Genomic DNA, 27,994 nt, shown 5'->3' with positions numbered 1-27,994 from the left:
TCATTGCCAGAAGCTTAGCAATCTCCTTACCAACAAAATATTACTTGCTAATATTTTTCCTACACCCTGCTTTGATCAAAGTTTTGAGGCCACTTCTAGCCAATCATATTTTGTTGGTTTGCTTAACATTTTAAATGATAAATATACAACTTCCATCATTTACTAGCAGCTGCCCACAGACATTCTCTGGGCTTGTGCATAGCAACATACTCTCTCTTTCGATTGTGCAACACCACATAACTTTTTGTCTCACCATATTCTACACTATTTGGCTCTTGCTTGATCCTTAAAAGAGCTGAAGTTTTAATATAAACATTTGTTTCAGGTTAAAATAAGGTCCAGCAGTTACTGTTGTTCAAAGAATTCTGCTGCTTTGCATTTTAAACTAATTGATTCAGCAATTTTCTTTTGTTAATTCAATGTAAGTATTCATCTCAGTGGCTACAAAGAGCCTTGAATCAAGGAGAGACTGTTATGAGCAGTCTCTCCTTGGATAGTCACTCTCTTTTGCAACTTTATAAAGAATTGTAAATTTCAGTCAAAAGCAGAAAATAAGGGAAATGCTCAGCAGGTCACTATTATGTATATGGAGGGAAGCAGAATTAATGCTTCAGGTTATTAGATTTTCCATTATGTTGTCTCACCTGCTGAACTTCCTGTTTATATTTCAGCTTTCCAGTATCTGCATATTTTGCTATGTTTTAACAGTCATTCTGATTATTACTAACCCGAGTAACATCAGTAAATCAATTAACAAATTATGTATATAACTGCAGTGGCTTTATTATTACAAATGTACACTAATATATAAATATGAAAGTGAAAATAAAACATTTTTCTGTTATACCATTTTTTCATTCTTTATGATGTAATAAAATTTTTAGACTACTTGAGTAGTATAGTCTACCATTTTAACTATATTTCCTGAGAAAGAACACTGTGTCAACTAATTTATCATTTTTGATGAGAGGAATATGCATCTTTGCGAAAAAATACTGAACTAAACCAGTTTGCATTTAACCATAACCTCATTAAATTATGAAATAGGTTTGTGTCCTAAATGGCTCACTGCTGATACCATTTAATTTTGGGTACTCTCTCTGCCTCAGCAATAAAAAATACTGTAAGGAGTTCTTGAAACAACCAGTAGGTGGCAGAAGATTTCATTAATAATAAAAAGTAATGTAGTTTAGTGAAAGGCGTGATTGATGCAAAATTCATTCGTTCAATAAATTTAGCTTTTTGTTTTGAAATATGTTGCACAACCAAATATTATATGTATTTATAACTTTATGCAATGCATATAACATAACCTTTTCATATTATTTCTTAAGGTATTATTACCCTAATGTTAGAGATCAGGTCGTTGCCAGAGGTGTTCTCCCTTTGTCCAAGCTATGTGGTATGGTGACAATGCAACATCATAAGGAAGTTGGAGTTCAAACCTTTAGTGTTCCTCTTATTCCGAGGACAGAAAATGTTGAAAAACATCTTCCACATTCCACTGGTAAGTAAATTTTTCCCCAATTTTTATTTTTGTTGGTGAGCATTAGCAAAGTACTTGAACAGAATTGCATTAAATTATTATTTTTGATGACATCATGAGGTAATATGTCATCAAGAGAATAAAAATTAAAGCAAAATACTTGCCTGCCCATAAAAAAAAAATGACAATCTGGGCATCAATTTTCCAAATAATCACAGAACATAACAATTCAGATATGGCTATGTTGCATGGTACTACATATGTTATTGTAAAATGTATTAAATGTTTCATATGTGATGGTGCATATGAATTTTCAATTAGCATTTTCAAAAATTAAAAATGATCAAGTAATCTGTATCTGAAAACCTTATTCTAGCATACAAAGATTCATTATTCCATACATATTCTATCTTCCATGAAAGGCAATCAGATTAATATGATTTTTTTCACATATTACAGGCTTGTTGGACGTAAGTGTAAAATACAAATCTTCTGTAAAAGCAATTGAGGATGCCAGAGAAGGTATCATATCATCTAAAGCAGTGGTCCTTTCAGTACAGCTGCTTCGAGCTTCAGGTTTACAATCTGCAGCAAGGTGGGGATAGTTGACCAATGTTTCATGGATCCTTTTTAAATATTATTTGTATTAAAACTATTAGTGGAATTTTTGCTATAAATATTCCATTCATAACATCATTGCAGGACTTGTATGTGTCCAGGACAAAGAAGCAGGTAGGAAAAATCACTGCAGACACTATTCATCTGGCAACCTGCCTTTCCCAAAAACTCCCTTCTGGAAAGTGCTATAGGGCTATTAAAACAAAAACTTCACACTATTTTAAAAGTTTCTTCCCTTGGCCATTAATTTGATCAACCACTCTAGGTAGATCCAAACACCCCTCCCCCCCATCTGCTACCCCCATCATTACACTGCATTCTGAACACTTTAAACTACTTTTTATAAAGCTGTTTACATTGTAAATACATGCTGGAATTTATGTATTTATGCACATTTTATTCCATATCTGTACTTTAACATCTCACTTTAATTTTATATCATTCAAATGTTTCAAAGGTACATTTAATATCAGAGAAATGTATACAATGTACATCATGAAATGCTTTTTCTTCACAAACATCCATGAAAACATAGGAGTGCCCCAAAAAATGAACAACAGTTAAATGTTAGAACCCCAAAGTCACCCCCCAGCTCCCCTCCCTCTCATGCGTAAGCGGCAGCAAGCAACAATTCCCCCTCCCCCCACCGGCATAAAAACAGCATGGACACCCGCCACTGAGCACTCGAGGGTGAGCAAAGACACAGACTTGCAGTTACCCCAAAGACTTCACATTTCACCTGGTATACCACAGGCTCTCTCTTTCCCTAATAAGGGAGAAAGAGATGTCTCCATTTTCACAGCAAGCAGGGAGATATAACAAACAACTCGCTGGTTTACAATGTTAAAAGTCCAATACGTTGCTTTTTTTTCGAGCTCTGTGCCCAAAAATCTGGGCACAGAGCCGTAGATATTTTGACTCCCCCGACGACACACAGGTCTCCTGCCATGACACCAACCTTCGATCCGCCCATCTCCAGAGCCCTGAGATCTTAGGCCTCCAAAGCCGAGCCGGACTCTTAGGCCGAGCCCTTGGCATGCCGAACAACAACGGCCGATTATGAAACCCTGACAGCGGGTCCCAATCCCGCAAAGAACCATAGTCAGCATGTAACGCCAGGTCTGGGTCTTCAAAAGAACCTTGAAAGGGAAAAATAAAGATATTAGGGATGGAAGTAGAGCTGTTTCTGAAGATGCAAGCAAAGGAGTCACTATTTAGTGCCTCCACTCTGCCTTCTGAAGTTTTCATTCTTTATAACCATTGAATGTTTTTGTTGCATTTCAAGCAAACATCCCTCAGCAAGTTGGCAATGCTTGCAGATTTTTATGGTCAATAAAGTTGATTCTTGATACAATTGTAATTCATTTTAAACAAAAGAGCCCTGAAAATTAAACTTGAAACAAGTTATTGATGAAATGAGCAGATTGAGTATAATAAATCTGATTATATTTAGGCCTAAATATAATTAATGAAGTGCCATTAAAGATACAAATTGAAAGACTCGTTAAAGTTTGTAATAATCAGAATTAGACATTATCACAGGGGTTCCTGGAAGATAGAAGTAGAGAGAATAAGCAGAAAAATGCCTCTGAAATTCCATGATGTGTGGTAATCAGGAACATGTAACCAATTTGCAGTTGTATTTAATAAGAACAATATCAGTATTTGTCGATACCAAGTGAGAGTGGGAGAGTGATACATGAAAAACTGAGCAAAGATGTATTGTATGGGACTGAAAAGTTGTTGACTTCTTAAGGATATCTGGTAATGAAGATAAATCTACAAGTGTATTTTTGTATGGAATGAAGAATGGTTAAAAGTCCCAGTAAAACTTTAATTGTATTTTTGAATATAGGACCTTTTCAGAATCTTGTTTAACTCCAGGCAAAGTACTTTGTTTTATCAGTAACAATCTACATTTTAATGAAAATGGTGTTGAACAGTGGTGTTCCTTTCCTCAATCTGATCTGTTTCTGTAAGTTTCAGCAAAGCTTTAACCTACTTTGATATATAAAAAAATGTATCCATGCATACATTGCACACATTGAAATAGGACTGTGGTTAAGGTCCACTGAAATTTTTACTTGAATTGCTGACTGTTTTCAATGCAAACTGAGTTATTGGGGCAAGTGTCCTTACTATAACTTACTGCTCAATGGACCTCCTGAAGTACTATCTGCATCTCTGAACAAATTAATAACATGGAGCAATTTTATTCTGTAACCAGTTTCTTAAAGCCATTGCTCAGTTCAACAAACTGGACATTCCTAATTAATTTTCATGTTAAAGTTTCCAATAACTTCAATTTTCCATTTGTCTCAAATTACAGTAAGTTTGCTTGGCTATTTATCCAGTCCTCTGCAAAGGTAAGCTCCATCTTTGCTTATTAGGGATTTATGGTGACAGTTTTATCTAATCAATTACCATTGGAGAGAAGTCACCATTTTATTATAGGAAACAGCACAGCCATTTTGTGCACAAAAAACTCTTACAAATAACACAATGATTATTTTGTTTTCAATTTTTACCTGAGGGATTCGTTAGGCACTTAGGATAAACCCCCTGCTTTTGTTTTGAATAATGTCCTTGTCTTTTTCCTAAGAGAGCAAACTAGTTTGATGTGTCATCAGAGAAATGGTACCTCTGAGAGAAAAGCATTACCTTGGTACTATTCTGGAGTGTCGCCAAGATTTTTATGTTTAAATACAGTTGAACAGAAATCTAAAATTAGAGTTAAAGTTAGAGGTGCTACCATTGAGGCATGGCCGGCATACCAATACTAATTCAAACTCTCATGTTCTTGAAAATACCAACAGAGTTCCATGACTATGCATTTTTCTATATTCGTTTTTTCTCGGCACATCATTTTATTAACTGTGAGACCACCGCTGCAAATATCTATTTTTTAAATCTTGGATCCCACTGTCTTTTTATGTTGAGGCACAAGAATGCCAGAGCCTTGTGTATTTAGTATTTTAAAGGTCAGCATTGTAGTTTTAACAAAATAAAGCAGCAAATCTATATAACCATATAACAATCACAGCACGGAATTATATATGCATGTAATTCCAAAAGCGGCATTTAGATTTAAAGCAGTTGTAACTTGTCCAAAGATAGAAGTTTGAACTTGCCAATTCTGATCTCCCAGGAGTCCCAGTTAAGGGGAAAAATAGCCCTTGTTTTGATCTTAAAAATATGACCTATTCTGATTAATGTTAGTTTTTAAACTGTCTTTAGTGCGTTGATCCCACCATTTTCTCAGCATTGACAATCTAATATTCCTGTCATAATATTCACATCATAAGACGGTGATAATAAAAGCTGAGACTGAGATGGATGCTTTCATTTTCAGATAAGACATTGCAGCTTAAAACACATGCATATGCATATGCACATGCACACACACACACAAACATAAAATGCTGGAGGAACTCAGCAGATCAGGCAGTATCTATGGAGGGAAATAGACGGTCAATATTTTGTGCCAAGACCCTTCATCAGGACTGGAGAGGAAGGGGGCTGAAGCCAGAATATAAGGAGGAGTTTCAGCTGGCAGGAAATGAATGAGTTCAGGTGAGAGAAAATGGGTAGTGGGTGAGGGAGTGGGGTCAACGGGAATGATGTAAGAAACTAGGAGGTGATAGGTGGAAAAGGGTTAAAGAAGAAGGAATCTGATAGGAGAAGAGAGTGGACCATGGAATAGAGAGATGAGTTGGTAGCAGGCCATGAGGGGAGGAGAAGGGGGAAAAAGGGATGAGAAGCCCATCAGAATGAAGGAAATCAAAGTGGGGGGTGGTATCAAGGAGAACAAAGGGGAGTGGTTACTAGAAGTTAGAGAAAGCAATACTGATGTCATTAAGTTGGAGACTACCAAGACAGAATATGAGATATTGTTCCTCCAACTTGCATCTAGTCTCATCGTAGCAGAAGAGGAGGCCACGGGCTGACATGCTGGTATAAAAATGGAAAGTGAAATTAAAATGGGTGGCCACCTGAAGATCCTGGCTTTTGTGGTGGACAGAGCAAAGATACTCAGTGAAGTAGATCCCAGAATGTGTCAGGTCTCACCAACATAGATGAGGTCTTAGCCAGAGCACCAAATGCAATAAATGACCTTAACAAGCTCAAAGGTGAAGTGCTGCCCCACAAGGAAAGAATGTTTAGGATGCTCGGTGGTGAGCAAGGTGATGTATCGGCAAGTTGCTTGGATAAATGCCAGGAGTGCTGAATAGATAAGGGAGTTGTGGAGGCAGCATGAGTCTCTACATCCAACATATCATTCTCCATAACTTCTGCCTTCTCCAATGGCCTCCCAGAGGAGTAAGCTGGATACGGTTTCATACTATGCTCTTGACCTCAACACCTTAATCTTTTTTAGTCTGGCAACTTCCATGAAAAGAAATAAAGAGTATACATTTTGGGGTAGGTCTTTCATCAAGACTGGAAAGAAAGGGGGAAGAAGCCAGAACAAGAAGATGGGGGAAGGGAAAGGAGTATAAGCTGGAAGGCTATAGATGAAGCCAGGTGAGGGGGAAGGTACGCTAGGTGGGACTTTGTGTATTCATTTACTTTAGATAACAATTATGCTTTTTTTAGCATGTGAAATTCATAGAAAATGAGTTTTGCAGAAACTATTACATAATAGCCTACAAAATCTTACCTGCATGTTGAATTAAGTGATCATCTGCATTCACAAATCTGATATAGAAAAAGCATTTATGAATTAAGGTTGATTTCAGTAAGTTAGTTGCAAAAGGTATAAAATACCGGTAAGCCAGTTGTAATATCTGTAATTCTTTAATACTATAGCTTATAAATAACTTACATTGTGTTTCTGTAAATACAGGGCTGCTGCAGAAAGGAACAATTTCTTGCAATATCAATCTGAAGTTGGCGTGAACACTTATGTGACAATTCATATCTCCTTTCTTCTGGAAAATGAAAAACGGCGCACTAAAGTTGTAGCTCGTACATTCTGCCCAGAGTTTGATCATTATTCTGAGTTTCCATGTAACCTTATAATTCAGAAGTCAAATGGGGAGAGCTACAGTTTGGCTGAACTACTTGAATCATCAGAAGCTGTGTTTACCGTTTATCATCAGTCCAATAAAACTGGTGGGCACTGATTTTTTTACCTTTAGTTCTGTCTTTTAAGTGCACATACTGCTGTTTAACATCATCTGCACACTTCCTATTATTCCTGGATTGCATCACACTTGAAATACTAACAGCTGAACAAGTATTTAGGAGGCTTAAACAAAATCTAGATTGAATTCAGATATGGGCTAAATAAAAAGTAATATATTGGGTGTGAGGCATTAATGATGTCCATGAAGAGAAGGTCTTAACCACTTCATCTTTATGTTAGTGCTGTTAGCCTTGGCAATTCTGTCATTGTCTATATCTTGTGACTCACTGTTAACTGGACACTTGACTGGACTAGCTGTATAAGTAACGTGGCTTTGAAAGCAAGTCAGAAGCTTGGTATTTTTCAGTGATTGACTTGCATCCTGATCTGTCATTGTCTTTTTAAGCCTTCATTAAGAGGTGTGATGGAATTCTTTCTGTTGCCTAGTTCTGTGTCACACCAACGCCAATCAATAAGCTGGACACAGGCAAAGGAATGACAACAGAACCCAATTGATTATCATCACCAATTCATCATCTCACACAGTCACTCACTCCCATCATAAGTGCATATTAATTGTAGTGAATGCGATTTACAAGATGTGCTGCAGCAACTAAAGCCTCTGTAATAGCACTAATGAAATCAATGACCTTCAGCACTGGAAAGTGAAAGCAGAAGATAGATAGCAAGCATGCCATCTTAACATGGAAAATTTTTCAATATCACTAGGCCAAGTTCTTGAACTAACTCATCTGCTGAGTCCCCTCTCAACTTGGATTCCAACATTTCAAGATGATTCTTATCTTCCTGTATAGAAATGTGACAATGAGGAGCAGTAGCATTAGATCAATTGATGAATTAATCTAATGCCACAACCAGTATTGTAGCCTCAGCACATGGATTCCATAGTTATGAACATATAAAATGCAGTTGTTGCCTGTAGTTGTCCCCTGTTTTTGTTTAGTTCTGAAATCTGAATTCTTGTATGAGTCAGAATGTGATTTTTTTTTTTATGCACTGGAGGATTTTATTTGCATATCATTGCCAATTTTATGATTTCTTTTCTGTTTACAGCTAAGCCAAGTACAGTTTTAATTGGTTCATCAAGAGACATTGAATTGGGAAGTGTGCGTATTCCACTGGCAAGCCTGCTGGTGAAGCGGACAGGTAATGGAGGACCTGGTACACTAATGTCATTTAAGAAAAATTGGATAGGTATATGGACAGGAAAGGAATAGAGAGTTATGGGCTGAGTGCAGGTAGGTGGGACTAGGTGAGACTAAGCGTTTGGCACAGACTAGAAGGGCAGAGATGGCCTGTTTCTGTGCTGTAATTGTTATATGGTTTATATGTTGCACTATTATAACTAGAATTTACAGCCTAGGAATACAATCTGAGAACTCGTAAAGTTTAACAGTAACAATTATAATTTATAGATATGAAAAGTCACTTTAATCTCTGCTACTTTTTAAAAGAATTAATTATGTCAAAATAAGGCTTTCGATTGTAAAATAGGAAACCTTTGATCAATAAATGTGTCACCTCTTGGCACAGTGAGTTGAGATAGCAAAAACTCTGAAGTCAGAGAGAAAAAAGAAAATGTAAATTCACCTGACTTTAATTCACTATCCCCCTCCCACTCTGATCTGAGTGTGCAGCTTCCAGTTCTTTACAATGAGATCCAGTACAAGTTCACTTCAGTCTGGACACATTGCAGCCTTCCCAACTCAATATCAAATTATCTGACTTCAGATGACATGCTATTTCTTCCTGTTTATATAAGAAACATTTCTGCCTACCGTTCTGTTTTCCTCTCTGTATATTGTGGTCTTTTGGGCATGTCCAGGAATGTCAGAAGCACATCATGAACAAATTACACAGCCATAATAACTTAACCTCACACCATGTCTTCACACAATCAAAGAAATTCTCTTTGCTCCACCCACATTTCACTGCTACCCAGACTAACTCATTAGCTTTTATTGTTCAGATCCCTCTCTCAAGTCTGATGGAGACATTCATCTAAATATTAACTATTTATTTTTCCACAAATGGTACTTAGTTTTTCCAGCATTTTCTATTTTCTCATTTTGTATCACTTTGGCCCAGCATTTCTTATTCTACATGTTGAAGTCTACTCTGTCAGGCATGTCCCACCATATTACCAGTAACAACTCAATCCATAAGCCTAATCACTATTCTGCTGCCCTCATCAAGCCATTTTGACTCATCCTGTCATAGACATTCCCTTTGTTCTAGAGATCTCTACTCCACCCTCTCTCCTACTGAAAACTAACTTGCTTTGCTTTTACAGTTCAGATAAAGGATTGCCAACCCAAAACATTGACTGTATCTCTTTTAACAGATGCTTCTTAATATGCTGATTTTTTCCCAACATTTTCCCTATTTTTGTTTCTGATTTCAAGTTTTTTTTTCTATTTTCAGTTACATTTCAATTTCTAATCTGAGGCTTTAGTCCAGTGCTATAATCATTATGGTGTTGCCCCAAGTGATGAATATATATTGCTAAAAAATATCAAGGAATACAGAATATGTAGACTGAATATCTTCTCAATTATATATTGTGTTCTACATTAAGGTATCTCTGGCTGGTATGCAGTGAATCTTCCAGAAGCTGGTGCTTCTGTTCAGCGTTGTGGCACTCCGCCATATGTGGGTGGTGGTCTTGAAATTTCAATCTACTTTGCACATCCCAGTGATAGAGAGCGTGTCATAAAGGCTGCAGAGGCACTGGAGTGGAAGATTGGAATGAGTGGAGAAGATGATGAAAACTGGGAATGCACAGAGAGCAACATGTTGCTCACAATAGCTGTACCTCGCATATGGCTTCCCTTGCACTGTTTACTGCTGGCCGGTCAAGCACATCTGAACAAATATACTTTCTGTTATCTACGTTATAAATTCTATGATAGAGATGCTATTTGTACAACTCTTCAAAAGCCTATTTTTACTGACGTTCAGAGCCTGGTAACAGTGAGCTTTGACCAGGCAAAGACTGTAATTCTGAAAAGAACCCAATCCTTGGTCTGGTACTTAAAAGAAGAAAGACTAGAAGTACAGGTGTGGATGGCATATGGAAAAGACAAGGTTCAAAGACCTCACGATACTGATCGTCTGATTGGATATTCATTCATAGATCTATCGACACTGACAGAGAAAACATCAAGAAAACTTACAGTTAGTGGTATGTATATTGATTTTTGGAGCAAGTCTAAGTTGCAGTATATATTGAGACTATTATATTTTTCCAAAATTTCACCTTGCTGCTACTTTTAGGTTTGAAACCAAATGAAAGTATCCCTGCAGTTGCTTTTTAGTCCTAGACTTCTTTCATCTATTTTACTCAAACATTTTGATCTGTATAGCCTCTCTCCTGATAGCATGAACATCAATTTATTTAACTTCCAGTAATTTCTACTTCCTCCCCATTCTCTCTCTTTCTGTTCCTCATTCTGGCTTGCTTCTTACCCCTTCTGTTCACCTCACCTATCCAGCACCTCCCTCTGGGGCCCTTCCTCCTTCCCTTTTCCCATGATGCAATGTCTTCTCCTATCAGATTCCTTCATCAGCCAGTTATCTCTTCCACTTGCCACCTCCCAGCTTTTCACTTCATTCCACCCCCCCTCCCCTTACCTACTTTCACCTATCACCTGCCAGCTTGTACTCCTTCTCTCCCCCACCTTCTTATTTTGGTTCATCCGCTTTCCATTCCACTGAACATGAAAGGTCTTGGCCTAAAATATCAGCTGTTTATTCCTCTCCATAGATGCTGCCTGATCTGCTGAGTTCCTCACACAAAATGCTGTAGGAACTTAGCAAGCCAGGCAGCATCTATGGAAAAAAGTTACAGTTGACGTCTCAGTCCAAAACGTCCACTGTGCTTTTTGTCCATGGGCGCTGCTGGCCTGCTGAGTTCCTCCAGCATTTTGTTTGTGGGTTTGATTTCCAGCATCTGTAGATTTTCTCTTGTTTCTGCTGAGTTCCTCTAGCATTTTGTGTGTGTTGCTCTGAATTTCCATCATCTGTTGGATCTCTGGAGTTTATCTATTGTACTTTGGTCATATTTTCTATCCCATTCAGTTTTCAATCTGAAAAGAAACCTTAGAATCTTTCTGATATTTAAATTGATAGTTCTTTTTACATTGGGGAAAAGACAGTTTCTCCTTATTGGTCAGAGGACTGAGTCTAAGATATTCTCAGCAAGTGTTTCAAGCCTTCCTGATTCAAACCAGGTTAAATGTGGGGCAATGGGGAAGCTGAGCAGCAAACCCCTTGGCAAAATCTGGTCTTTTTAAAGATGACTATGTAACTCCTAAGTTTTCCATCTATGTGAATAAGAACCATCATTTTGGAATGTTTAAAACCTGACTTCACAAAACATTCAAAAACAATTAAATAAATTTCAAGCTATTTAAAATATGTAAAACATTTAAAATGCTAATTATTAAAATTAACTATAAAAGTTGTATCTTGGTTTTCCTATTTGCAGTAAACATTTTGTTGAAATTACTGGATACTCAGCTCCTCAGCTGGCTTATTTTGGTGTCGAGCCTATGAACAGATTCCCATGGACAGGAACTAATTGGCAGAGTGAGCAGACAGAATTTTGTTGACTGGAATTAATCAGAAAATCTGAGATTTCTACATTTAACTACCCATTTTGGGGTAAATGCTGACACTTTGCCCTGAAACTACTGCCTTTGTTAGCTGATATGAAAATTGTCTGACAGGGATTGTGAATGATTTGTGGTAGACATCTGTAAGCAATCTTTCCCCAATAATAGTGGTGAAATTAAGGAGGGAAAATGCAGACTGGCAGGTAACCATGAAGCATGCAGAAGAATTGAAAATTAGAACCAAAATTAATTTAAATAAAATCATGCCAGACACCGTCAACACAGGATACAAGACACAATTTTTGCAAAAGAAAAGAAAGGTGAAGGAATCTGATAAAAACTGGAAAGTAGACTGCACAGCATATCCAGGAAAATGCAAGCTTAGGTGGGCACATGCAGCTTCTCATGCTACCACAGTTTAGAGCAAATGACATGTTCTATGTAAAATTAACAGAGGAGAATGAGATGAATGTAGAGTGATTGTTTTATTGTTCAGGAAAGAGCCAAGCTGGACAGCGATGTGGAAACACTGAATAGTGGGTAGAGATGTGGAAGCTCCAAACATCCACATAGAAAGGAGATTGAAGAAAATGGATGGAAATTTATTGAAATAATGGAGGTCTCTGATGTCAGTGGGTCAAGATGAGAAAGGTTAGACAAAAATAAATTCTCGAGGAAGCTGTAATAATGGTGCTTCTGGAACATTCAGAGTTATTCACTGAACACCTCCTCTTCTCCTTATTCACACAAGCCCTTTCTAAACTCCACTTTTAATCAATTGTGTGATCACCAGCCCTTATAGTCCTGATGAAGGGTCTCAGCTGGAAACGTCAACTGTTTACTTTCTTCCATAGATGCTGCCTGGCCTGCTGAGTTCCTGCATTATTTTGTGTGTTGTCTTGGATTTCCAGCATCTGCAGATTTTCTCGTCTTAGTCCTAATAGTTATTTAGCTAAATTCTCGTTTTCCTTCACATCTCTAAGGACTTGTGGAATAGTTTTCTGTGTTAGAGGCAAATTGTTACTTATTTCCAAACATAAACCTTTTGCAGAATTGAAAAAATCCAGAGAAATTCCAAAATAATTATGTTTTCCCATTCAACTTTGTTTTTCTTTTACAGGAATTTATCCACTTTTTAAACGAGGTGCTTCTGACCTGTCAGGTGCAGCTCTGAGGTTCCATATCACACTTACACCAAATGATTTTCCACCTTCTACCACTGAATATTCTTCTCAGAGAACAAACTGTTCCGATGATGACCATGATTATGAATGCAGTGCCAAGGAAGATGTTCAGCTCATTAATGAAGCAGAGGAAATAACAGAAGTGCAAGTTGATGATGAATTGCCCACAGATTCTATCCTTGAATGCAACAAGGTGGCTAATGAAATTCATGAGGTAGACCTGGCAAAGACATTTGCAGTGAATATTGTAGTGGAGAGAGCTATGCATCTAAGCTTGAAAGGTAAAAAATTAATTTTGTTACAAAGTGTAGTGTTGCCATTTATTGAGTTGCCAGTGAAAATTATAATGATTTTCTTCACTTCAAAAGTAATTCATTAATTTTTCAAATAATTATAAAAGATCGCATTGCTTTATGTGAACAACATGCATCACATAGTATAAAGCAGTATGCCATGCAGCGGTTTTTGTTTTCTTTTGGCACTTTGCAATGTGAAGTTTATTGGTACAGTAAGAAATGGAATGGTTCTTGGACAAGGCAAAATGAGCAGCAACCATTAACATCAGGTACAAAATTCTGTACTTAACAGTGGAGGACAGTTGACAAGTAGCTTACAGCTTTTGGTTGCTGATGTCTGCCCCTACACTGGCTATATTGTCTTCAGCCTGCTCTCCTCTTTTCCTGTAGTTCTATGCAGCCTTTAAAGTTGTGTGAATCTTTCTTCCATGTGTTCAGCATCAATGCTCAACCAAAACCAAAGATCGTTGTCAGTTAGCAGAAACCCCAGCCCAAATGTATTGGTTGATGTATTGACTACACATTTTTTAACTATTAACTTGCCATTAGCTTAGTGCTTCCTCACGATTTTATGACTACTCACATATAAAAGTTTGGAAGGGTTTATCCAATACTACCAAACTCAATTTGGGGTTGGTATAATTTCATAATGAATCCCTTCTGTTACACTGATATAAATTTGATATCTGCAGATCTCAAGTTCCTGATCCTATGTCACCATAGAGGTGCAATATTTTATATTTTGAGTACTAAATGGTATTGGATATCAACTTAAGACAATTCTCAGAATAATCTTTTCAAATAAGAAGCTTATCAGGCTAATGAGTACCAAGAGGTGTGCAGCTGCCAATCTGATCCATGGATTTTGCTCTTATCTGTCTCATTGTCCTACCTTCCTGATGTGATTTCCTCCTTGATCACAACACCATGAACATTGTTATTGCATTATACCATTACATGTAGGGAACCGTACTCTCTCCGGTCCTGTTCACCCTGTACACATCAGACTTCCAATATAACTCGGAGTCCTGCCATGTGCAGAAGTTCGCTGATGACACGGCCATAGTGGGGTGTGTCAGGAATGGACAGGAGGAGGAGTATAGGAAACTGATACAGGACTTTGTGATATGGTGCAACTCAAACTACCTGCGTCTCAATATCACCAAGACCAAGGAGATGGTGGTGGACTTTAGGAGATCTAGGCCTCATATGGAGCCAGTGATCATTAATGGAGAATGTGTGGAGCAGGTTAAGACCTACAAGTATCTGGGAGTTCAGTTAGACGAGAAGCTAGACTGGACTGCCAACACAGATGCCTTGTGCAGGAAGGCACAGAGTCGACTGTACTTCCTAAGAAGGTTGGCGTCATTCAATGTCTGTAGTGAGATGCTGAAGATGTTCTATAGGTCAGTTGTGGAGAGCGCCCTCTTCTTTGTGGTGGCGTGTTGGGGAGGAAGCATTTTAAGAAGAGGGACGCCTCACGTCTTAATAAGCTGGTAAGGAAGGCGGGCTCTGTCGTGGGCAAAGTACTGGAGAGTTTAACATCGGTAGCTGAGCGAAGGGCGCTGAGTAGGCTACGGTCAATTATGGATAACTCTGAACATCCTCTACATAGCACCATCCAGAGACAGAGAAGCAGTTTCAGCGACAGGTTACTATCGATGCAATGCTCCTCAGACAGGATGAAGAGGTCAATACTCCCCAATGCCATTAGGCTTTACAATTCTACCGCCAGGACTTAAGAACTTTTTAAAAGCTATTATTAATGCTTTTTGAGATAGTGATTTAGATGCATATCATATTTTTTACTGAGTTAAGTATTGTATGTAATTAGTTTGCTACAACAAGTGTATGGGACATTGGAAAAAAGTTGAATTTCCCCATGGGGATGAATAAAGTATCTATCTATCTATCTATCTATGTAGTATACTATTACTTTGCTATTGCATAGAAGTGGTGGAGGAACCAAAGGGGTTATCTCTGATAGGGTGGAGACCAAAAGAGACTAAATGAGATGTTAGTGATGCTGGCTGAAGAAAAGCGACAAAGGCTTGTAGTTGCAGCTGATATGTTTGGAGGAGGTGTATATAGTAGAAAGTGAAGAAAAGAGAGGGAAAATAAACTAATGCCTGACCTAATTTGTTGAAGTTGCTATAAATGTGAAATGGAGAATGCTGAAAAATTACCAGCAGGTCAGGCAGTGTCTACTACAGGGGTTCCCAACGTTTTTTATGCTATGGACCTATACCATTAAGCAAACAGTCTGTGGACCCCTGAACAAGACAGGATAAAAAAAAGCTAATGAGTTCATAACTAGCAAAGATCTGACTGAGAGCTGGAAAGACTCTTTATCTGAAATTGTTGAATTCAAAGTTGAATCTGGGTTTTCTTCTGTTAATATGTAGCTAGTGCACCAAGAATGGGTCCAGAACTAGTGGTATGTTCCTTGTGTGAGGTTTGGGAATTCTGGGAGACATCCAGTCTCCCTGATAACTACATCTGCACAAAGTGTATTGAGTTGCAGCTCCTCAGAGAAGAGAACATGTTAAGGAAATGGAGCTGTAGCTGGATGACTTACAGTTCATATGGGAGAATGAGAAGGTGATAGATAGGAGTTACCTGGAGGTACTCACCCCTAAGTTGCACGAGGCAGGTACCCAGGTGACTGTCAGGAGAGGGAAAGGAAATAGGCAGCCAGTGCAGAGTACCCCTGTGGCTATTCCTCTCAATAATAAGTATACTGCTTTAGATACAGTTGAAGGGGGGGCTGCATTGACCTGATATCTGGCACTGAGTCTTTGCCGGGCTCAGAAGGGAAATGGATCACGTCTGGAGAAAGTATGACCTCTACAAGAAGGACTATTTACACCTGAACCAGAGGGGCACCAATATCCTTGCAAGCAAGTTAGCTACAGCTGCTGGGGTGTGTTTAAACTAATTTGGCAAGGGGATGTGAACCAAAGTGATAGGGCTGAGGATGGAACTGTTGCTATACAACTAGATGCAGTGTAGTGAGACTGTGAGGAAGGACAAGCAGATGATAGTGCAAAATTGAAGTCTGAATTGAATGCACTCAGGATACAGAATAAGTTAGATGATCTTGTAGTGTAGTTAGAGATTAGCAGGTATGATGTTGTGAGAATCATTGAGTTGTGGTTGAAAGAAGATCATAGTTGGGAGCTTATTGAAAGGACAGGCAGGGAGGTGGCTCTGTTGGTAAAAAATGAAATCAAAACCTGAGAAAGAGGTGACATACTGTAGGACTGGAAGTTGTATAATCCTTGTGGCTAGAGTTAAACAAACTGTAAGGGTGAAAATACCCTGATTGGAGTTATATTTAGGCCTCTGAACAGTAGCCAGGATATGGGCTACAAATTACAACACGGGATAGAAAAGGCATATAAAAAGGGCAATGTTGCATTAGTCACAGGGATTTCAGTATGCAAGTAGATTGGGAAAATCGGGTTGCTGCTGGATCCCAAGAGAGGGAATTTGTAGAATGTCTACAAGATAACTTCTTAGAGCAGCTTATGGTTGAGCCCACTAGGGGAAAAGCAAATCTAGATTGCCTGTGATGTAATGATCCAGATTTGATCCAGGGAGCTTAAAGTAAATGAACCCTTAGGAGACAGTGATCATAATATGATAGAATTCACCCTGCAGTTTGAGAAGAAGCTAAAATCGGATGTATCAGTATAAGAGTAGAGTAAAGGAAATTACAGAGGCATGAGAGAGGAGTTGGCCAAAGTTGATTGGAAGGGGACACTAGCAGGGATGACAGCAGAGCAGCCATGGCTGGAGTTTCTGGAAGCAATTAGGAAGGTGCAGGAAAGATATGAAGGGCCTGTTTTTGTGTTGTAGTAAATAAATGAAAAATAAATAAAATAATTGGCAGTTGAATTTAGTAAGTATTTTGTGTCAGTTTTCACTGTGTGGAAGACACTTGCAGAATTCCAGAAATGCATGAGTGTTGGGGTGGGGGTGGGCGGGGCAAAAGTGAGTGTCATTGCTATTACTAAAGAAAAGGTGCTTGGAAAGCAAACTCTGGGTCTATACTCACTGGAGTTTAGAAGAATGAGAGGGGTCCTCAATGAAATTGTTGAATATTGAAAGCCTGGATAAATTGGATGTTGAGAGGATGTTTCCAATAGTGGGGAGTCTAGGACCAGAAAGTAAAGCCACAGAATAGAAGGATATGTATTTAAGACAGAGATGAGGAAGAATTTCTTTAGCCAGAGGGTGGTGAACATGTGGAATTCATTGCCGCAGATGGCTGTGCAGGCCAAGTCATTAGCTATATTTAGGCAGAGGCTGGTAGGTTCTTGATTAATCAGGGCATCAAAGGTTATGGGAAGAAGGCAAGATAATGGGGTTTAGAGGGATAATAAATTCGCCATGATGGAATAACGGAGCAGACCCAATGGGCCGAATGGCCTAATTCTGCTCCTATGTCTTATGTTTTTTTTAGTAACCTAGCTTTCCTAGCAACATCTATCTTACAATGTCAAAAATTTAATAGTATGATCTATGTATAAAATATATCTAATCTGGTTAATTATCATTTATCATTTTGAATGTGCCAAGACCTGGGCAACAGTAATTTTAAATAGCACTTACCTTACACTGCAACCAGACAATAACTTATCCAACAGCGTCTAATCCCCTTCACTTGAAGTTCAGTAGTTTGAGTCTCTTGGTGGCATTAATCAGCCCCATTAAATTAATATAACTCCCAAGTTATACCTTAAACACAACAGATGCATTAGAATTGAATTGACTTTATTTCTTACTTCCTTCATACATGAGGAGTAAAAATCTTTACATTACGTCTCCATCTAAATGTGCAATGTGCAGTTAATAGTAATTTATAATAAATAGTATGTACAATGGGACAGTCAATATAACATAAAAATACAATTGTATCAATATGAATTAATCAGTTGATTGCCTGGCAGAAGAAGCTATCCTGAAGCCTGTTGTTCCTGGCTTTAATGCTACAGTACCATTTCCCAGATGGTAGCAGCTGGAACAGTTTGTGGTTGGGGTGACTCGGGGGCCCCAGTGATCCTTAGGGCCCTTTTTACACACTTGTCTTTGTAAATGTCCTGGATAGTGGGAAGTTCACATCTACAGATGTGCTGGGGAGTCCGTACCACTCTCTGCAGAGTCCTGCGATTGAGGGAAGTATAGTTTCCATACCAGGCAGCCAGTCAGGATGCTCAATTGTGCCCCTTTAGAAAGTTTTTAGCACTTGGGGGCCCATACCAAAACTTCTTCAACCATTGGCATTGTTAGATCCTCAGTGATGTTTATGCTGAGGAACTTAAAGCTGTTCACCCTCTCAACCTCAGTTCCATTGATGATAGTAGGGGTTAGGCTGGCTCCATTCCTTCTGTAGTCCACAACCAGCTGCTTTGTTTTTACGACATTGAGGGAGGTTGTTTTCTTGATACCACTGTGTCAGGGTGATGACTTCTCTGTAAGCCGCCTCATTATTATTTGAAATTAGGCCAATCAGTGTAGTGTTGTCAGCAAATTCGCAGTTTGGAGCTATGGGTGACGACACAGTCATGGGTATACAGAGAGTAAAGGAGGGGGCTTAGGACACAGCCCTGAGGGGCACCTGTGTTATCAGAGGGGCAGAGGTGAGGGAGCCCTCTCTTACCACCTGCCGGCAATCTAACAGGGAGTCCAGGATCCAGCTACACAAGGCAGGGTGAAGGCTGAGGTCTCTGAGCTTCTTGTCGAGCCTACAGGGAATTATGGTATTGAATGCTGAACTGTAGTCCAAGAACAGCATTCTCACATAAGCATTCCTCCTCTCCAGGTGTGTAAGGATGGTGTGAAGAGCTGTAGCTATTGCATCATCTGTCAATCAGTTGTGTTGGTGGGCAAATTGTAAGGGGTTCAGTGTGGGTGGTAGCATGCTGCAAATGTAGTCCTCGACCATCCTCTTAAAGCATTTGCTTATTATTGAGGTGAGTGTGACAGGACGCCAGTCGTTCAGACATGCTTCCTTGGTCTTTTTAGATGCAGGAGCAATGGTGGATGTTTTGAAGCAGGAGGACACTTTACACTGGGAGAGGGAGAGATTGCCATCACTTGCAAATTCCCTTCCCTGGTCACATTTGTATTGTACTGTCTTTCCTTCATTGTTTGCTGGGTCTCAGTACTGAAATCTGCTACCTAATAATACTGGGCAGAAATTCTTCACATTGACTGCGGTAGTTCAAGAAGGCATCCACCAGAGTCTGCCCAAGTGTAGTTAGCCATTGGCAATAAAATGCCAAAATTAACAGGACCAAATCCTACAAATGCTTTAAATAGGAACACAAATAAAATCAGATTACTCTAGAATTTTGCTGGTGAATTAATGTATCTTGTTTCTGAGTATCACCAAATCTGTTGTCCTGAGTTCCAAGGTCACCTTAATGTCAGCCGGTGTTGAAGCTTTCAATAAGAATTGGTGTAGGGATGGATAAAGTGCATAATGCCTATTGATTAATCAATCATTTATAAATACACCCAACCGCAGTGTCCTGATGGTAACTGACCACTTCAAGTTTGTGACATGGTGTTTTTTTTCTCTATGACTAGTGCTAATAGTATGGTTGACCAGTTCCTGCCCTTCTGAATGCTTTGGAGACATGGACAACCTACAGTAGACATCTCAAAGCATTAAATAGGTACCATCATCATTGCCCTTCTCTAAATCTACTCCCAGGACAGTTGAACAGATGTCAGTATTTTCTCCAAAACCAAAATACCCAACTTTGCAGCCACAGTCACTGGATAGGCAGCATTGCCTGACAGCAGTTTTCTGAAGTGAGCGTTATATTTGATTCATCACAAGTGAATTCCAAAGTATGATATTCATGAAACCTCCTTCGAAAAAAATTGAATATGCTCACTAGCTTATGTGAACCCCTGATCCAGTACTGCTCAAACTAGCAAAGAAACATCTTGGAACACTTCAAGTCACTGCCCTGAGTGCATAGAGGTCATGTTCAAACAATGAGAGGAACATTCAGTAATTGATTTATGCCTAAAACTCCATTTGTCCCACCTGTGATAATCTGCAGACCCAACATAGGACTGTTTAATCAGCAAAGAATCCAAAGACCTATGTATGTCCTCCATTCCAATAAAGAATTGATGTTTTTTATCATTAGCTAAGGTAGACTTTTGATGTATTTTAAAATGACGACTTTCTGTTTTGTTATCTGAGATGTCTTAAGTTAATAATATTCTTGCTCTTACTGTTATACTATCAATTAATGTTTGAAAAGAATCTCCTAAATTATATGTTACAGCCTTTCGATAGATTTATCATGCATTGTAATGGTGAAATCTCCCGTTTAACAATTTTTCAGATGTTGTTGGTGTCCTCATTTGCTATTCTAGGGATTACTAATTGGAATGTTTTGTGCTTTTTGCCTTTCTTCTTGAGTAATCCCTTAGGGTTGAAGATATTTTATACCTATTTCAATTTTTGTGTTTTGAAGTGGTTGATGAAGTTAATATACAACCAATGGACTTGGGGAAAGTGGCAGGTGGGTGGTTTGAGAGGTAGTGTGCTATTTCCACCAATTACACTGGGCATTTTGTGCAATTCCCATAAATGGACTCAGGTTCTTAATGCCTTTCTAAACTCCTCCACTTTGAGCGGTCTTAAATCACAGGTTTCCTCTATTCAGCTAGTAATCTTCTGCTTTGCAAAGCTTTGAGATGAGTCTCTGCTTTGTGAGTCTGGTGTTGGCCAGGTAATGTGACGGCCCAGCAATGCCATCTGAAGACATTCTTGAGGTGTTTCTGTATCTTTGCCGTAACAGAGCTCTGAATATGTTGCCTGTTTCAGAAGCTTAGAATTGGGCATACGAGTGACATGCCTGTATGAGAACAGACTGAATGTAATTACTGCCTTATTATTGGTTTCTCTCCAGGAATAAAATGTCGGCATTGGTGCATTTATAATTTTAATAACTATATAACCATATAACAATTACAGCACGGAAACAGGCCATCCCGGCCCTTCTAGTCTGTGCCGACGCTTACACTCACCTCGTCCCACTGGCCCGCACTCAGCCCATAACCCTCCATTCCTTTCCTGTCCATATACCTATCCAATTTTACTTTAAATGACAATACCGAACCTGCCTCTACCACTTCTACTGGAAGCTCATTCCACACAGCTGCCACTCTCTGAGTAAAGAAATTCCCCCTTAAAGTGTTACCCTTAAACTTTTGCCCCCTAACTCTCAAATCATGTCCTCTTGTTTGAATCTCCCCTACTCTCAATGAAAAAAGCCTGTCTACGTCAACTCTATCTATCCCCCTCATTATTTTAAATACCTCTATCAAGTCCCCCCTCAACCTTCTATGCTCCAAAGAATAAAGACCTAACTTGTTCAACCTTTCTCTGTAACTTTGGTGCTGAAACCCAGGTAACGTTCTAGTAAATCTTCTCTGTACTCTCTCTTAACTTGGAGAATTTTTTTTGATACACAGTGGTATCTCTCCACTGTTACTAGGTGTTTGCTCTAAATAGTCCTTGTCTAGAGGCTTGCTTGAGGACAGATTTCATTGTTAACCAGAATATTATTAACTTGTCAAATTGGAGAATTGGATTTTTTCCTCAAACTCAGAGACTGTGCTTGCATAAACTAAATACAGCCTACCTTTGCTGACAGGGCACGTAAAATTAAGGCATTTTCCAGAGTCTCATTAGTGACTCTTAATTGTTGGAATCCAATGTCATATAACAGGGAAGTTTGGCAGAGGACCTGTACTTTCATCTGTTTCAATGACCAAGTTGACAATTTGGTGCTCAGCCTCCAAATATGCACATGCACAAGCATCTTTTGTGTACTACAGTTTGACTGATTCTGAGGTGACCTCAATTTAGGAGTGGAGGAATCACTCACTGAACAGAATTTCATTTGTCCTGTAGCTTACTTCATAAAAGATTGATTAACTTTATTTGTCACATGTACATTAAAACAAACAGTAAAATGTGTTGTTTGCATCAATAACATAGTCCGAGGATGTGCTGGGAGCAGCCTGCACGTGTTGCCACACTTCTGGCTTAACATAACATGCCCACTACTTACTAACCCTAACTTGTACGTCTGGAATGTGAGAGGAAATAAGAGCACTCAGAGGAAAGCCATGCGGTCACAGGGAGAATGTAAAAGCTACTTACAGACAGCAACAGAATTGAACCTGGGTCACTGGTTCCGTAATAGTGTTATGCTAACCACTATACTACCATGCCGCCTAGATCTAGATAAACTGCATGTTTGAGCTGAGGGGCAGCTTTGTGAGGGGAAGTATTTGGGCAGTGGTGCAGCTCTCTTGACTTTAGTTTGCACTGATTTGCTAGATCCCAAGCTTCATATTGAGGAGTGGAAATTTCCTGTGATGAATTTTTAGAGTGAGTTGGATGTTAGTCAGCAGTACCACAGAAGCCTGGCAGACCATGGTCTTGATGCAATCCAAGAGGTTTGAAGACCACTGGAGACCATGCTCTGCTACATGGACTTCAACACATACTTAAGTGGGTATGTTTATAAGTGCCTGTTCATATACAATAAGTCTTTCTTGAATCTATGCATGCACTACTTCTTCATCGATTCCCCCCACAGCCTGTCCCTTGACAACACACTTTACTTTTTACCTTTGTCTATATCCAACACTGAATCTTTACACTCTTACTTCTGTCGTCATATCTGAACAACCCCCAGTCACCATTCTCTCATCCTCCCCTACACCCTGATGCTCATCTGTGTCCATCATTTCTGCATTGGATATCCATCCCCCTTTTCCCTTACACTCAGTTTTTTACCACTCTACCTTGCATTCTTTTTCCTTGCGGAATACTTTGCTAAATGATCTCCATGTTCTCTTTTGCTCTCTGCCCTGAGGAAGAACATCCTACATCATCATCAAGAGATGTAAAAGAAATGGCTGAATGAATTTCAGGGTGGCAGATGTTGGTATTCTGTGTTGGCAGGGAAATGTGCACTCTCATGGATTCTGGGACATTGGGCTACGGAGGCAAGCCAAGAGAGAGAGGGCTAGCCCATGGGTGAGGGTTCCCCTCCCTGTAAGAAAAACAGGTCATTTGGCCCTTCTAGTCTGTGCCGTAACTTTATTCCGCTAGTCCCATGGATCTGCACCTAGTCCATAACCCTCCAGACCTCTCCCATCCAATTTATTCTTAAAACTTAAGAGTGAGCCTGCATTTACCATGTCAGATGGTGCTCATTCCACACTCCCACCACTCTTTGAGTGAAGAAGTTCCCCCTAATGTTCCCCCTAAACCTTTCCCCTTTCACCCTAAAGCCATGTCCTCTCATATTTCTCTCTCCTAATCTAAGTGGAAAGAGCCTACTCGCATTTACTCTGTCTGTACCCCTCATAATTTTGTAAACCTGTATCAAATCCCCCCTCATTCTTCTACACTCCAAGGAATAAAGTCCTAACCTGTTCAATCTTTCCCTGTAACTCAACTCCTGAAGACCCGGCAACATCCTAGCTAATCTTCTCTGCACTCTTTCAATCTTACGGATATCCTTCCTATAGTTAGGTGACCAGAACTGCACACAATACTCCAAATTTGGCCTCACCAATGTCTTATACAACCTCACTATAACATCCCAACTCCTATACTCAATACTTTGATTTATGAATGCCAGGATGCCAAAAGCCTTTTTTACAACCCTGTCTACCTGTGATGCCACTTTCAGGGAATTATGTACCTGAACTCCCAGATCCCTTTGTTCCTCCGCACTCCTCAGTGCCCTACCATTTACTGTGTATGTCCTTCCAAAATGCAACACCTCACACTTTTCTGCATTAAATTCCATCTGCCATTTTCAGGCCCATTTTTCCAATTGGTGCAGATCCCTCTGCAATGCCTGCAATCTTAGTGTCATCAGTAAACTTGCTGATCCAATTTAACACATTATCATCTAGATCATTGATATAGACAACAAACAACAATGGTCCCAGCACAGATCCCTGAGGCACGCCACTAGTCACAGGCTTCCAGTCTAAGAAGCAATCATCCACTACCACTTTCTGTCTTCTCCCACACAGCCAATTTTGAATCCGGTTTACAACCTCTCCATGGATACCTAGTGTCTGAACCTTCTGAACTAACCTCCCATGTGGGACCTTGTCAAAGGCCTTACTAAAGCCCATGTAGACTATATCCACAGCCTTTCCTTCAACTACTTTCTTGGTAACCTCCTCGAAAAACTCTACAAGATTCGTTAAACATGATCTACCACGCACAAAGCCATGCTGACTATTCTTAATCAGCCCTTGGCTGTTCAAATATTTGTATATCCGATCTCCCAGAACACTTTCTAATAATTTACTTACTATTGATGTCAGGCTCACCGGTTGGAGCCTTTTTTAAACAATGGAACAACATGAGCTACCCTCCAATCCTCCGAAACTGCACCTGTGGCTAAGGACATTTTAAATATTTCTGCCAGGGCCCCTGCAATTTCTACACTAGTCTTTCTCAGGGTCCCAGGAAATTTCATGTCAGGCCCAGGGGATTTATCTACCTCTGTTCGTTGTAAGGCAGCAAGCACCTCCTCCTCTTTAATCTCTATATGTTTCAACTGCTTGTTTCCCTTCTTTCCATATTACGCTATGCCAGTTTCCTGAGTAAATACTGATGCAAAAAAACTGTTTAAGATCTCCCCCATCTCGTGAGACTGCATACATAGACAACCACTCTGATCTTCTAGGGGACCAATTTTGTCCCTTACTATCCTTTTACTCTTAATGCACTTGTAGAAACCTTACATCTTTTAGCTTTCCTGATTTCCTTCTTCAGTATTCTCTTACATTTTCTATACTCTTCAAGTACCTCATTTGTTCCTTGTTGCCTATACCTGCTATATACCTCTTCCTTTTTCTTAACCAGATGGCCAATATCCCCTGAAACCCAAGGTTCCCTATACCTGTTAACTTGGCCTTTAATCCTGGCAGGAACATGCAAACTCTGTACTCTCAAAATTTCACTTTTGAAGGCATTCCACTGACTGAACACATCCTTGCCAGAAAACAACTTATCCCAATCCACTCTTCCTAGACCCTTTCTCATTTCCACAAAATTGGCCCTTCTCCAATTTAGAAACTGGACTCGAAGACCAGACCTATCCTTATCCATAATTAACTTGAAACTAATGACATTATGGTCACTGGACCCAAGATGTTTACCTACACATACTTCTGTCACCTGACCTGTCTGGTTCCCTAATAGGAGATCAAGTATTGCATCCTCTCTCATAGGTACTGCTATATATTGATTTAGAAAACTTTCCTGAACACATTTGACAAGCTCCAAGCCATCTAGCCCTTTCACAGTGTGAGAGTCCCAGTCAATATGTGGAAAGTTAAAATCCCCTACTATAACAACTTTCTGTTTCTTACATCGATCTGCTATCTCTCTACAGATTTGCACCTCCAATTTTCTCTGACTTTTGGGCGGTCTATAACACAACCTTATTAGTGTGGTCACACCTTTCCTGTTCCTTAGCTCCACCCATATGGTCTTTGTAGACAAGCCCTCTGGGCTGTCCTGTCTACACACAGCTGTGATATTTTTCCTGACTAGTAATGCCACTCCTCCCCCTCTATCACATCTGAAACAATGGAACCCCGGAACATTAAGCTCCCAGTCCTGCCCCTCCTGCAACCAAGTTTCACTAATAGCAATAATGTCATAATCCCACATGCCAATCCACGCCCTAAACTCATCTGTTTTACCTACAATACTCCTTGCATTGAAATAGATGCACCTGAGAACATTTCTATCACGTACAAACCTTTGATTTCTGTCTATACATGCAGTCCTCACATGACCTTTATCCTCTTCCACCTCACTATCTGCTCTAACACTCTGGTTACCTCCCCCCTGCAAATCTAGTTTAAACCCCCCACCCCCCTGGAGCAGCACTAGCATATCTACCCGCAAGGATGTTAGTCCCCCTCCAGTTCAGGTGCAAACCGTCCCGTCGGAACAGGTCCCACCTTCCCTGGAACAAAACCCAATTGTCCAAAAACATGAAGCCCTCCCTCCTACACCATCTCCTTAGCCACGTATTTAGCTGCATTATCTTCCTATTTCTAACCTCACTAGCATGTGGCAGGGGTAGCAATCCTGAGATTGCAACCCTGGAGGTCCTGTCCTTCAACTTTTCACCTAACTCCCTTAACTCTCTTTGCAGGACCTCCTCCTCCTTCCTATCCACGTCATTGGTCCCTACATGGACCACAACATCTGGCTGCTCACCCTCCCTCATGAGAATACCGAGAACTCAATCTGAGATATCGCAGACCCTGGCACCAGGGAGGCAACAGACCATCTGGGATTCTAGATCTCTCCCACAGAACATCTTATCTGTCCCCCTAACTATCAAATCCCCTGTCACTACTGTTCTCCTCTTTTCCCTCCTTCCTTTCTGAGCTGAGGGTCCAGTCTCGGTGCCAGAGACATGACCACTACAACATGTCCCTGGTAGGTTGTCCCCAAAAACGGTATACTTATTGTTGATGGGAATGGCCACAGGGGTGCTCTGCTCTTTCTGTCTATTCCCCTTCCCTCTCCTGACAGTCACCCAGCTACCTGCCTCCTGACTTTTAGGGGTGACTGTCTCCCTGAAACTCCTGTCTGTTTCTGCCTCTGCCTCATGAATGATCGGAAGTTCATCCAGCTCCAGTTTCTTAACTTAGTTTGTCAGAAGCTGCAGCTGGATGCATCTTTTACAGGTGTAGCATTCAGGGACATTTGTGCTGTCCCTGACTTCCCACATACTGCAAATGGAGCACTCAACTGCCCTAAGTGCTGCCTCCATTACCTACTCCTAAGTTAATTAAATTAATTAAAGGAACTTACCCGGCCTTACCTCACTGGGAGCAAGCTCATCCTCAGCCTCTGCTCGTCAAAGCCTCAAAGCTCCACTAATACCCTGAGCCACTCAGCCACTGGCCGCTCTTCTTCTTCTTCCTCCTCCTCCTCATCCTCCAGTTGAGACACATCTAGGCATATTACTGCCCTCCACAGGATGTATAATTAATTATAGAATTTCAAAAAACCCAAATTCTCAAATATAAACTAGTCGTATCTAGAAACTGAATAATAAACTCTTCAATCAGATGGTGGTTCTCTTGGTGGCCAAACAAAGATTTAATAGAAAAACAAAATACATTTAAGTCAGACAGCCTCTTGAACAATATGCTTCTTTCAATTTTATATAGATTATAACTCAGCAAAACATGCTGAACTGTCTCTAGACTACCACAGGCACATAATCCAGTAGGATGTTTTCCTATTATCTTTAAATAATAGTTTATCCCACAATGCCCCAACATAAGTCTTGTTAATTTCACCATATCTCTATGATTTAAAGAGTAACAGTCTGAGACCTTTTTAACTAGTGGGTGACTAGAAAAGAAATGCCTTCTGTTTAATTCATTTTTCCAATCTTCCTGCCACTTCTTCTCTATACCTTTTTTTAAACCTCCTCCTGCTCTGCCTAGGGTATTCTAATTCCTACTTGCCCACTCTGTAAGGAAGACTTTGCAGTGCCATCCACAATTTCATTTCCCTCCACCCCAGCATG

At 39.8% G+C, this 27,994-nt stretch overlaps 1 protein-coding gene across 1 annotated transcript in view; it reads left to right on the top strand.

The window, feature by feature from the left end:
- Window positions 1-27,994, top strand: part of c2cd3 (C2 domain containing 3 centriole elongation regulator) — a 160,901-nt gene that overhangs the window by 63,380 nt on the left and 69,527 nt on the right. Inside the window, exons 19-24 of the mRNA XM_073044032.1 lie at window positions 1,335-1,507; window positions 1,946-2,081; window positions 6,951-7,219; window positions 8,307-8,399; window positions 9,832-10,437; window positions 12,990-13,334. Of these exons, the coding sequence (XP_072900133.1) occupies window positions 1,335-1,507; window positions 1,946-2,081; window positions 6,951-7,219; window positions 8,307-8,399; window positions 9,832-10,437; window positions 12,990-13,334 (1,622 nt within the window). The remainder of the gene's footprint in view (window positions 1-1,334; window positions 1,508-1,945; window positions 2,082-6,950; window positions 7,220-8,306; window positions 8,400-9,831; window positions 10,438-12,989; window positions 13,335-27,994) is intronic.

The sequence above is a fragment of the Hemitrygon akajei genome, chromosome 4 (assembly GCF_048418815.1).
Source record: "Hemitrygon akajei chromosome 4, sHemAka1.3, whole genome shotgun sequence".
Lineage (NCBI taxonomy): Eukaryota > Metazoa > Chordata > Chondrichthyes > Myliobatiformes > Dasyatidae > Hemitrygon > Hemitrygon akajei.
This window is presented reverse-complemented; position numbering and strand designations above follow the sequence as displayed.